The sequence below is a fragment of the Erinaceus europaeus genome, chromosome 8 (assembly GCF_950295315.1).
Source record: "Erinaceus europaeus chromosome 8, mEriEur2.1, whole genome shotgun sequence".
Classification (NCBI taxonomy): Eukaryota; Metazoa; Chordata; class Mammalia; order Eulipotyphla; family Erinaceidae; genus Erinaceus; species Erinaceus europaeus.
In genome coordinates, this window is record NC_080169.1 from 71,461,450 (window position 1) to 71,474,499 (window position 13,050).

The 13,050-nt window shown below is 40.4% G+C and overlaps 1 protein-coding gene across 1 annotated transcript in view; it reads right to left on the reverse strand.

The window, feature by feature from the left end:
* Window positions 1-13,050, reverse strand: part of SLC26A5 (solute carrier family 26 member 5) — a 63,558-nt gene that overhangs the window by 31,397 nt on the left and 19,111 nt on the right. Inside the window, exons 7-10 of the mRNA XM_060195710.1 lie at window positions 9,249-9,331; window positions 7,154-7,301; window positions 3,238-3,351; window positions 1,972-2,049 (exon numbers count right to left, since the gene is read on the reverse strand). Of these exons, the coding sequence (XP_060051693.1) occupies window positions 1,972-2,049; window positions 3,238-3,351; window positions 7,154-7,301; window positions 9,249-9,331 (423 nt within the window). The remainder of the gene's footprint in view (window positions 1-1,971; window positions 2,050-3,237; window positions 3,352-7,153; window positions 7,302-9,248; window positions 9,332-13,050) is intronic.

Below are 13,050 nucleotides of genomic sequence, written 5' to 3' on the forward strand. Positions count from 1 at the left end.
CACTTTGTGCCAAGTGCGCTTAACCCACTATGCTACTGCCTGACTCCCTGATTTTTATTTTATACTTCCATGGTTCCTGATCTGTACAGGGTTAAGTGGATTAGTAAAATGTCGTATAAATGCAAGCCATCTTAGATTTTTTTTTTTAAAAATGAAAGTCTAAACTTATAGACAATCAATGAAATGGTCCAGAAGGTGACACAGTGGATAAAGCATTAGACCCTCAGGCATGAGGTCCAAAGTTCAATCCCTGACAGCACATGTACCAAAGTGATGTCTGGTTCTTTCTCTCTCTTCTCCTGTCTTTCAAATAAGTAAATAAATAAATAAGCAAAAGAAAATCAATGAAGAATAGACATTGGAGATTAGCCAGTTAAAATCCCCACTTTGCAGTTAAGGAAGCTGAGATCCAGAGATAATGAGATAACTTTCTAAATTCTGTGGGCAGGTGCTGGTAGACTGTGGAGTAAGATTTTGGTGCTACCTACTTCACCTTTCTCACGCAGCTCTACTAGAATCATATAAAACCCCATGAAACACACACCTATGGACATCTAATCTTTGACAAAGGTGCCCAGACTATTAAATGGGGAAAGCAGAGTCTCTTCAACAAATGGTATTGGAAACAATGGGTTGAAACATGCAGAAGAATGAAACTGAACCACTGTATTTCACCAAATACAAAAGTAAATTCCAAGTGGATCAAGGACTCGGAGGTTAGACCACAAACTATCAGATACTTAGAAGAAAATATTGGCAGAACTCTTTTCCGCATAAATTTTAAAGACATCGTCAGTGAAACGAATCCAATTACAAAGAAGACTAAGGCAAGTAAAACCTATGGGACTACATCAAATTAAAAAGTTTATTTACAGCAAAAGAAACCACTACCTAAACCAAGAGACCCCTCACAGAATGGGAGAAGATCTTTACATGCCATACATCAGACAAGAGATTAATAACCAACATATATAAAGAGCTTGCCAAACTCAACAACAAGACAACAAATAACCCCATCCAAAAATGGGGGAAGGACATGGACAGAATATTCACCACAGAAGAGATCCAAAAGGTCAAGAAACACATGAAGAAATGCTCCAAGTCTCTGATTGTCAGAGATATGCAAATAAAGACAACAATGAGATACCACTTCACTCCTGTGAGAAAGTCATACATCAGAAAAGGTAACAGCAGCAAATGCTGGAGAGGGTGTGAGGTCAAAGGAACCCTCCTGCACTGCTGGTGGGAATGTCAATTGGTCCAACCTCTGTGGAGAGCAGTCTGGAGAACTCTCAGAAAGCTACAAATGGACCTACCCTATGATCCTGCAATTCCTCTCCTGGGGATATGTCCTAAAGAACCCAACACACCCATCCAAAAAGATCTGTGTACATATATGTTCTTGGCAGCACAATTCGTAATAGCCAAAACCTGGAAGCAACCCAGGTGTCCAACAACAGATGAGTGGCTGAGCAAGTTGTGGTATATATACACAATGGAATACTACTCAGCTGTAAAAAATGGTGACTTCACCGTCTTCAGCCGATCTTGGATGGACCTTGAAAACCATGTTGAGTGAAATAAGTCAGAAACAGAAGGATGAATATGGGATGATCTCACTCTCAGGCCGAAGTTGAAAAACAAGATCAGAAAAGAAAACAGAAGTAGAACATGAGATGGAATTGGCATATCGCACCAAAGTAAAAAACTCTGGGGTGGGTGGGTGGGGAGAATACAGGTCCAAGAAGGATTCAGAGGACCTAGTGGGGGTTGTATTGTTATATGGGAAACTGGGGAATGTTATGCATGTACAGACTATTGTACTTACTGTTGAATGTAAAACATTAATTCCCCAATAATAATAAAAAAGAAAAGAAAAGAAAAAAAAACCCATGAAAGAGCAAAAAAAATTTTTTTTTAAATTAGATATCTATATATAGAAGAACCTCATGCCAAGTCCAAGTTACACACCTGAGGTAATGATTCAAAAAGGAATCCAGTGGCTAATATGACCAGCAGAATCATCAGTGAGGCCAAGCAACCTGCAAGCTGAAAGACAGAAGACACATGGAAGGGACTTTAGGAAGATACGGCACAGGGTGGTCTTAGTCTTTTGATGATCCCATAGGAAGATCAAGAAACTATGAATCCCAATAAATGATCTAAACCATTACCTATAGCTGCAACTCCTTCCCACTGTGAAATTTTTCATTTCTCTTATGAACAGAAACTGAATTGTTTAACTATCCTGACATACTGAGCTGTATAGTGAAAAGAGCTATCTGGCATTGAACTAAGACCTACAAAGGTCAGAAGACTTCAAGTGTTAACTATCTGAGTGGAGTTATTTAGATTAAAATACAATTAACTAAACTTAAAGTGCAGTTCTTTCCTTCTACTTTCCGCACCCCATAATGGCCCTGGGTCCATATTCCCTTAAGGATAAAGAATAGGAAAGCTATCAGGGGAGGGGATGGGATATGGAGTTCTGGAGGAGGGAACTGTGTGGAGTTGTACCCCTTTTATCCTATGGTTTCTGTCAGTGTTTCCTTTTTATAAATAATAAAAAAAAATGTGCAGGTCTTTGTTGCACTGGCCACATTTCAAGTGCTCAAAAATTACATATTGCTAGTCCTGCTGATATGAATAATGTATATATTGAATGCTTGAATCATTGCAGAGAGCTTTTTTTTTCTTCCTTTTTTCAGACAGTTCTACTGAACAGTGCTAACTTTGGGGGCCAGGTGGTAGTACACCTGGTTAAGCGTACACATTACAGTGTGCAAGGACCTGGGTTCAAGCCCTTAGTCCTCACGAGCAGGGGGAAAGCCTTCACAAGTGGTGAAGTAGGGCTGCAAGCGTCTCTCTGTCTCTTTCCCTATCTCCCCTCACTTCTCAGTTTCTCCCTATATCTATCTAATAAATCAATAAAAATTAAACAAACAAATAGTGCTAGCAAACTGTTCATACTCAGTCTCAGGTTTTTATGACATCTGATGTCTGACATTGAGGTTTACTACTAGCAGGTAGTGCTGCATGATCCTCCAATTTGACTAGAGAGAGAATATACCCTTTCCTATGGATTCAGTTAAACTAATTATGCCTTTCTCTGACTTTTCTGATGCAGTTCACCGGGGCATGGATTTTCAGGTAGAGCAGTTCTGGGTTCAGAATGGGATCCATGAACGAAAGTTTAATTACCAAGTCACCAGTCCTAGAGATCTGTTGTATACACACCTGAGTCTTCCCTCCAGTTCCTTCCTGGACAAGACTTCGAGACAAAGAACATGAAATTGAAAAAGTCTGGAAGAGTGAGCCAATGGAATTGCACAGTCCCAGGGCAATGAGCTCCTTTTGCGTGTGGAAGCAAAGCACAAGATTTAGTTATTTTTCAGGAAGAGAGGCATGCTGGCTTATCTAATATATATTGGCAGTAGTATAGATTTTTTTTAGGGGCTCAGGTGGTGGCACATCTGGTAGATTCGAGTCCCCAGTCCCCACCTGCAGGGGTTTCGAAAGCTTCACAAGTGATGGAGCAATGTTGCAGGTGTCTCTCTGTCTCTATCACCCCCTTCGCTCTCAATTTCTGACTATCTCTAGCCAACAAATAAATAAAGATAAAAAAATTAAAAATATGTTTTTAAAAAAGATTTTTAAATCTTTCTTTTCAGATGCAAGACGTTTGTTTAGTATGAGTTTAAAATAAAAATTATTATATAAAAATTATTATACAATAGGAAATAAATTTATCTTTACATTATATATTATTTTACATACATTAAATAAAATAAGTTAGGGGCAAGCAGTTTGAATTTATTTTTTTTAATTTTTTTTTTAAAGTTTTTTTTAAAATATTTTATTTTATTTATTTATTCCCTTTTGTTGCCCTTGTTGTTTTATTGTTGTAGTAATTATTGTCGTCGTTGTTGGATAGGACAGAGAGAAACGGAGAGAGGAGGGGAAGACCGAGAGGGGGGAGAGAAAGATAGACACCTGCAGACCTGCTTCACCGCCTGTGAAGCGACTCCCCTGCAGGTAGCAGTTTGAATTTTTATTGTGCTGGAGATAAATGCTGTGCTCACACCCAGGTTCTCTCTTCCTAAACACTATCTATAATGACAACGATTTTTTAAAAAACATTTTAAAAAATATTTATTTATTTCCTTTTTGTTGCCCTTGTTTTTATTGTTGTTGTAGTTATTATTGCTGTTATTGATGTCGTCTTTGTTGGATAGGACAGAGAGAAATGAAGATAGGAGGAGAAGACAGAGAGGGGGAGAGAAAGAGAGACACCTGCAGACCTGCTTCACCGCTTGTGAAGCGACTCCCCTGCAGGTGGGGAGCCAGGGCTCAAACCGGGATCCTTAGGCTGGCCTTTGCGCTTTAGTGCCATGTGTGCTTAACCTGCTGCACTACTGCCTGATCCCTGACAATGCTTTTTATTTAAAAAAAATTATAGCAAAATGGAAAATATTTCTATTCAAGAGAAAGTTATTGGTGCATAGAACTACCTGCACCTTTAAAATTCTTGGCCTATTGCTGATTAATAATTATATATCACTGTCCTCCTGAGACAATGTGTGAATCCTTGCTTTCTGGGAAACTTTGGGTCTATTTGGTGGGATTACTGCATTTTGTATGAATGTGAAATGTCTGATTTCTTACTTGAATGAACAACAAGAAGTCTTCCTATGGAGTAAATAGGTTCTGAAGAAAACATTTTAGTCTTAGGCTGTGAGCTGTAGAAACAGGGACAACACTAGGGAAAAGCAGAGACAGGCTGGGGTTATGGATCAAGTTGTCAAGACCCATGTCCAGCAGAGAAGCAATTATAGAAGCCAGACTTCTAACCTTCTGTGCCCCCAAAAGGTTTTTGATCCATACTCCCAGAGGGGTAAAGAATAGGGATCCTTCCAATGGAGGGGGTGGGATATGGCACTCTGGTGGTGGGAATTGTATGAATTGTACCCCTCTTATCCCACAAATTTGTTGATCATTATTAAATTACTACTAATAAAAAAGAAGTTGAAAGGATCCTAGTTCGAATCCCCGGCTCCCCACCTGCAGGGGAGTTGCTTCACAGGTGGTGAAGCAGTTCTGCAGGTGTCTTTCTCTCCCTCTCTCTGTCTTCCCTCCTATCTCAATTTCTCTCTGTCCTATCCAATGACAGCAACAACAACAATAATAATAATAACCACAACAATGATAAAACAACAAGGGCAACAAAAGGGGAAAAAATGGTCTCCAGGAGCAGTGGATTCGTGGTGCAGGCACCAAACCCTGGCAATAACCCTGGAGGCAAATAAAGAAAAAATAAGTTGAAAAATAAGAAAACACAAAGCAGAACTTGGTGTATTGCACCAAAGTAAAAGACTCTGGGGTTGAGGTTGGGGTCCTGGAACATGATGGCAGAGGAGGACCTAGTAGGGGTTGTATTGTTATATGGAAAACTGACAAATGTTATGCATGTATAAACTATTGTATTTACTGTCGACTATAAAACAATCTCCCAATTAAGAGAAAAATAAACTACTGTATTTTACTGTTGACTATAAACCATTAATCTTCTTAATAAAGAAAAACAAAAACAAACAAAACCCCTGAGTATTCAGGAAAAAAACAAAATAGGGAATAACATCTATAGGACTGTGGCGAATCTAAAAAAACAAAATAGGGAATAACATCTATAGGACTGTGGCGAATCTAAAAAAACAAAATAGGGAATAACATCTATAGGACTGTGGCGAATCTAAGTTTCAGAGTAGAGGTTTCATTTTTCTAGCTGGTCTCCTCCCTAGAAGGGTGACCTTGAACTCTGTACCTTAGAGCTTTGATGATCTAAAGTACATAAATCATGGAAAAGCTGTTGTGTTGAATAAGTAGAAGCCTCAAATACCTCCATCGTCAATTTTTTTTTTTTTGGTAATTACCAAAGCTTCATTGCTCCATGAAAACTTTTTTCCCCCAAACAGACAAAGACAAAAAGAGAGTGTTGCCCTCAACTTGGATCAACAATGGTAGAGAACGTTCCATTCTCCGAAGGATGGAACCTGAGGAAGATAGGTCGATATTGGGGCAGCTTGGAATGTTCCTACTCATGACCACAGAATGTGAGCTCAGACCTACATGGATGCAGAGGTCACATAGGCTCCTAAGGTGAATATGGGTCCCTGATCACATCAAATTGATGGGGTTTACAGTCAACAATATATATATATATATACCTTTCTCATTCTCATATTGGGGAGCTACTCTCTTCCCTGATCCAGCTTTCTGGTCCTTTTTCCAGCCATGACATCATCTCCCCAGACAATAACTTGGATGCATTAGCATATAAGATTTCAGGCTCAGGGGAAAAAAGAAAAAACAAAACAAAACAAACTAGTATAGCCACAGGCCCTTTGGAATTTAACTGAAATATACCTACTATCTATCTACAAAATGGAGGACCTCCTAAATCTTCATCTGCACTATTCCAGCCTTTAGGTCCATGATTGATCAACAATTTGTTTGGCTTTATATGTTAACTCTCTTTTCAGCCACCAGGTCCCAGATGCTAGCATGATGCCAACCAGACTTCCCTGGACAGACAACCCCACCAATGTGTCCTGGAGCTCTGTCCCAGAGCCCTTCCACACTGGAGAAAGAGAGAGACAGGCTGGGAGTATGGATCAACCTGCCAATGCCCATGTTCAGCGGGGAAGCAATTACAGAAGCCAGACCTTCCACCTCTGTACCCCACAGTGACCTTGGGTCCATACCCCCAGAGGCTTAAAGAATAGGAAAGCTATCAGGGGAGTGGATGGGGTGCGGAGATCTGGTGTTGGGAAATGTGTGGAGTTGTACACCTCTTATCCTATGGTTTATCAATGTTTCCTTTTTATAAATAAAAAAATTAAAAAGAGTGAGAGAGAGGGAGAGAGAAAGAGAGAGGGAGAGAGAGAGAGAGAGAGGGAGAAGGATTGAGATCACAATATCCTTCAATGTGGTGATATAGTGGGGAGACTGGGCTCGAACCCAGGTCATGCATATGACAAAGCAGCAAACTATCAATTTTTTTTTCTACTATGACAGGGAAACCCTGTTCATTTGCCTTCCACAGAAGATGATTGTAGCACTATGAAAAATCTTCAGAAAATTGATGATGTTTTACCTGATTACCATCAACCTGGTAGCCATGCTTATTTGCCAAGGTCTTAGCCATTGAGATGGTCACTGAAAATCCAACGATGGCTATGGCGATGGCATCCACATACACAAGGTGGAAGAGGCTGGTGTCGGGATTGGCTGGAGGCAGTAATCTGAAAGGTCAAACTGACTTTAATCTGCGTGTTGTGACCTCTGGAAGAGAACACGCTACCATAAAAAATCATTTTAGGGCGCAATAACTGCAGATGAATGATCAGTGGTAGGATTCGGGTTTGTTCAAGGTGGTTAAAAAGGACTGTCTTCCTTGACACAGAGTTTCTCTCTAGGCCACACCCCCAGAGTGCCGGTTTTCCACCTGAATGGACGATCAGCAGAGATCAAATGCTGTTTTGTTTAGAAAAAGAGTAACTGCACACTCCATGACAACCTGTCTGGCAGGTGTAAGTAAGATACAGAACATGAAGAAGAGAGGATCAGCAAAGTGCTCAGATGCCACAAGACATTTGAACCAAAGTCTGAGGAGGGAGGGTGTGGGACAAGAGCTATTTTAAAGGATATTGCTTATGCAAGTATAGCTGTATTCACTGCTCTTTCTTGCTATTTAATTTAACTTTAATGTGAGAGATACACAGAGAGAAAGACTGGAGCTCTGCTCAGCTCTGGTTTATGGTGGTGCTTCAGATAGATTGAGCCCCAAGTATGATAGTCTTTTGTATTATTATGCTGTCATTCCAATCCTCTGCTTGGTTTTAAACAACACTCCAGGTAATGCTTTTGGGTAGCCAAGTTCCAGAAATATAAAGTACTTTTGGGAAAAAAGGTGTTTTCTTCATACAGAGAGAAAAATAAAATATTTGAGTATAATACAATAGGCAAAGGAAATTACTAGACAGAAATCACAGTGGTATCTGAATTTCAGTATTTTAAATGAAAAATAAAAAGATTTATTTTATGAGAGACACATAGACACAGACTGGAGTGCCACTCTGCATATGTAGTGTCAGGGACTGAACATATGATCCCATACACACAGGTTTTTTACTTCTGAGCCACCTTCCCTAATTCAACATGTAAATTCTATCATTATTATTAGTATCATCATCATAATATACTTAGTATGTGGATTTTTAAAAGGATCCTCCGCCCCCCCCCCCCCCCACAAGTGTACTGTTCTGAAGAAGAGTTCAAGCTTATGCCTTCAACACTTGCTCCGTGTAGTGAACTCTTGTTTAAAGAGCAATTCCTACTCCCTTTGCTTTCTAGGAGATGCTTAGATGGGACCAATAGCAAAGTCTCATGAAGTGTGTTCAATTCTGTTAGTGTCCAAAATTGGGCAAATGTCTGATTCTGTTCTTTGGGAAAGAGAGAAAAAGCAGCCAAGAGAAAAAAGAGCATAAGAGACAGAAAGAGACTCAAGAGAGTGGCAGCCAGAGAGAGTGAGGGAAGGCCAGAGAGAGCCCAGGTAGACAGTCGTCACTCTTGTTCCTTTAAATATAAAGACAAATTAAAATTTAATGTAGAGCTAGATAAAATACATGGTTTAAAACACTCATTGAAACAATGAGCCACAGAACTTTCAGTTGACGAGTCTTGGATGTTTGGCATGTATTCAGGCTTCAATACTGGCTGTAGTAGTCCCTGCAGTTCCCCCAGCTGAGATAGGTAGACAGGTAGATCTGCTCACCTGGTACAGGAGGAAGATAGTTTTTTGAGAGTTTGGAAGTGGTAGGCGTTCTTAGAAAAGTCAAATTCAAAGAGACAAAAAGCAGAATGGTGACTGACATAAGCCGGAGGGTAGAGAGAATGAAGCTATTATTAAATAGCATAGTTTCAGATTCATAAGATAAAAAATTTCTCCAGACCTGCTTTATAACATTGTGAGTATACTTAGCATTACTGAATTGTACACTTACATGATTAAAGGGGTACATTTTGCTGTGAATTTTACCACCACAAAAACACATACATAGAGCACCCACCCCAAGTTATCAGTTATTTGGCACATAGAGGAAAAATGAAGATTAAAGCAGGAATTAGAAACAATAATAAATCCGTTCTTCAAGTCACATGGTTACTTAAAGTAGAACTATTTTTCCTACCCCAGAGGAAGTGTTCCAACAACATCCACATTGTATGATTCTTTCAAGTTAAACCCAGCCGAAATGCCAGTTCCCATTACCACCTGAAACACAAAAATCTAAATGTACCTCTGTAGATGAAAATTAAAACAACACTACACAAAATAATTTTCTAATAATTTGTCTGCCAAATCTATTCTTCTTTTTAATGTTTATCATTATTATAATTATCACTATTTTCACTGCTGAGGCTGCACAGCTACAGGCTGAATTTTTTTTCAGTTAAAAATAGAGACAGAGAAAGAGAGACAGAGGGAGAGAGGTGAAGACACCACAGCACCAAAGCTTACTCCAGTGTGATAAAGGCTGGGCTCAAACCTGGATTACTCTCAAGTAACTGTTAACTAGTTTTCTTTTCTTTTCTTTTTTTTTTAACAGTTTATGGTGGCATGGGGATTGAACCTGGGACTTTGGAGCCTCAGGCATGAGAGTCTCTTTGCATAACCATTATGCTATCTACTCTGCCTGGTAACTTTCAGTTTTGAAAAGAAAAATGATAGTTAGCTTTCAGCAATTTTAACTCCTTTTAATAATCCTACCCCCCAAAATGTATACATATTCCACAGTGACCTGGAAATGTTTACTCCTTTGTTTCTCTCCCCGTTTCTATATCACTGTCTGGGAAAACAAACAAAAAAAGGGGGCATAAAATCTTTTGGGAGGCCCTGGGTGGTGACGCACATGTTACAACGTGCGAGGACCAAGGCTGAAGCCCGGGTTCCCACCTGCATGGGGAAAGGTTTGCAAGTGGTGAAGCATTGTTGCAGATGTCTCTTTTTGTTTCTCTCCCTTTCTATTACCTCCTTCCCTCTTGATTTCTGACTGTTCTATCCAATATATAAAGATAAAAAGATATATTCCTTTTGGGAGTTGTCTTTGACTTTGGGGAAGATAAAATGAGCTTCTGGCCAAGATGACATGAATAAAGGACATTAAAATGTGCATTGTGGGGGGTCGAGTGGTAGCCCAGCGGGTTACGCGCACGTGGCGCGAATCACAAGGACCCGCATAAGGATTCTGGTTCGAGCCCTGGCTCCCCACATACAGGGGCGTTGCTTCACAGGCGGTGAAGGAGGTCTGCAGGTGTCTATCTTTCTCTTCCCCTCCTCTCTCCATTTCTCTCGGTCCCATCCAACAACAATAACATCAACAACAACAATAATAACTACAACAACGATAAAACAAGGGCAACAAAAGGGAAAAATAAATAAAAATTTTAAAAAATGTGCACTGTGCTGGTGTGTGGGTGGTACAATAACAATATAGCTTTATAAATGTATGTTAGGATCTGCAGTTGTAGTGAAGACCCTGCTGTTAGGACAGTAGCACTAAATGTTATTTGAGATCTCCATCAGTATACCATAGTTGTCTTTTACTGTTTCAGGTACAGACAGGGTGAAGCAGTTTGTCACACAGAATGCCTCTATACTTAAGGTTTCCTGGAAAACCAGGAAATAGACTTTGTTGTGGATAATAATTCCTGAGAGAAGTCTAAGAAGTGAAAAAATAGCAGAAGGAAGAGAGATTTTCTCCATGCCAGGAACTAATGCTATGGAACTTAATGGGATGCATTGGATCGACCTTCTCGTGGTGCATCCCTTGAGTACCCATTCATTGGGGAAACTGACGATCCTTCCTAGCCAACTGAATCCACATGGATCCCAGTCACTTTCTTCTTCTAGCGTTTGCCCTTCTTCCGTAGCCAGTCAACAGCGTCAGGTTGAGCATGATGTAAAGTTTCGAGACCTCCTTTGAATCTGGAGAGGTGGCAGTCGTTGACTATGTGGGTCATAGTCTGTCTGGAGCCACAGGGGCAGTTCAGGTCGTCTCTGGCTCCCCAGCGATGGAACATAGCGGTGCACCGGCCATGGCCTGTTCGATAGTGATTGAGGAGGGCCCAGTCATAACGTGCTAGGTCAAAGCCGGGTTGACGCTTGCAGGGGTCTGTGATGAGGTGTTTGTTCTTTACCTTAGCTGACTGCCAACTCTGTTTCCAAGAGTCTGGAACAGAGAAGTTCAGTGTAGGCGTAGGGGACCAGATTGGGTGACGAGACGTCAAGCGTTGGACAGGGTGGGTGAAGATATCCGCGTATATTGGCAGGTCCGGTGGAGCGTAGATGCAGTAAATGAACTTAGATGATGCCGCATCCCGACGAATATCTGGCGGGGTGATGTTGCTAAGAACTGGCAGCCATGGAACCGGGGTGGAACGGATGGTTCCAGAAATTATCCTCATGGAGGAATATAATTTGGAATCGACCAAGTGGACATGGGGGCTACGGAACCATACTGGGGCACAGTATTCTGCAGTGGAATAGCATAATGCCAGAGATGATGATCGTAGTGTGGAAGCGCTCGCGCCCCATGAGGAGCTGGCCAGTCTTGCAATGATGTTATTCCTCGCGCCCACCTTTGCTGCAGTTTTTATGAGATGTTTGTGAAATGACAGAGTGCGATCGAGAGTAACGCCAAGATAGACTGGCTGGGCTTCATGCCGGATTCTCGTATCGTCAAGCTGCACATTAAGCTCACACGAGGCCGAGGCATGGTGTAGATGGAAAACAGATGATACCGTTTTTGCAGTGCTAGGGATTAGTCGCCATTTTTTACAGTAATCAGATATCAGAGACATGTCTTTCGTGAGTGTTTCCTCACTTTCAAAGCCAGCAACAAGCAGCTCCTGACAGCTTTCAACCTGACGCTGTTGACTGGCTACGGAAGAAGGGCAAATGCTAGAAGAAGAAGAATGGATGGCCTATTACACACACACACACACACACACACACACACACACACACACACACACACACACACACATACTTAGGGAAGGAAGTTAGCCCCTCACAGTGATGGCAATTGCAAGGAACCAACCCTGATGATCTTATTATTGGAAATGGTAGCCTGGGGGTATGGATTGACCTGCCAATTCCCATGTCTAGTGGAGAAGCAATTTCAGAAGCCAAAACTCCCATCTTCTGCACCCCAAAAATAATTTTGGTACACACTCCCAAAGAGGGAGAAATATTAGGGAAAGATGACCCTGAGAGAAGAGGGAAAAAAAGGAAAGACACTCAGAAAGAGTTAGAGGTATAGGTGTGACTTAGAAAGAAAGAGAATGCAGGACTATAGACAAAAAATGAGTCTCTCTCTCTCTCTCTATATATATATATATATATAGTGTTACATATATATAACACTATATATATATATGTATATATATATATATATATAGTGTTATATATATGTAACAATCAACCCATATCTATGATCTTGGGAGAATTACTGCATTTTCCAATGAAGGGAATGGGGACAGAAACTCTAGTGGTGGGAAAGGTAGGGAATTCTACCATTGTTGTCTTATAATTTGGTAAATCAATATTAAATCACTAATAAAAATAGCAGTATGAGAGCCCAAGGTGACTGAGGCTTCTGGTTCCTTATTTTGTTGGCTGTAAATATGTGTTTTCCTTATCTGCAGATTTTTGTTGCACAAATCAAACTAGGAGAGTTCCCAGAAAAGTCAAATTCACAGGATAAATATGGCCCAAGTTCCTGGAGCATCAGTATTATGTCGTAGTGGTAAATAATTTAAACTCTTTTCTTATCAGTGTAAACAGAAGTACTGTAAGATTTTCAAAGCTCAAAAATATTTTCTGATGAATAATAAAGTTTGTTTTTAAAGGTAGTCCCAAAGACTGTTCTGAACTTTTCAGTATGGCTTCTCTTGCTTGCTCTAAGGGATAATTGGGAAAGAAATTGAAAA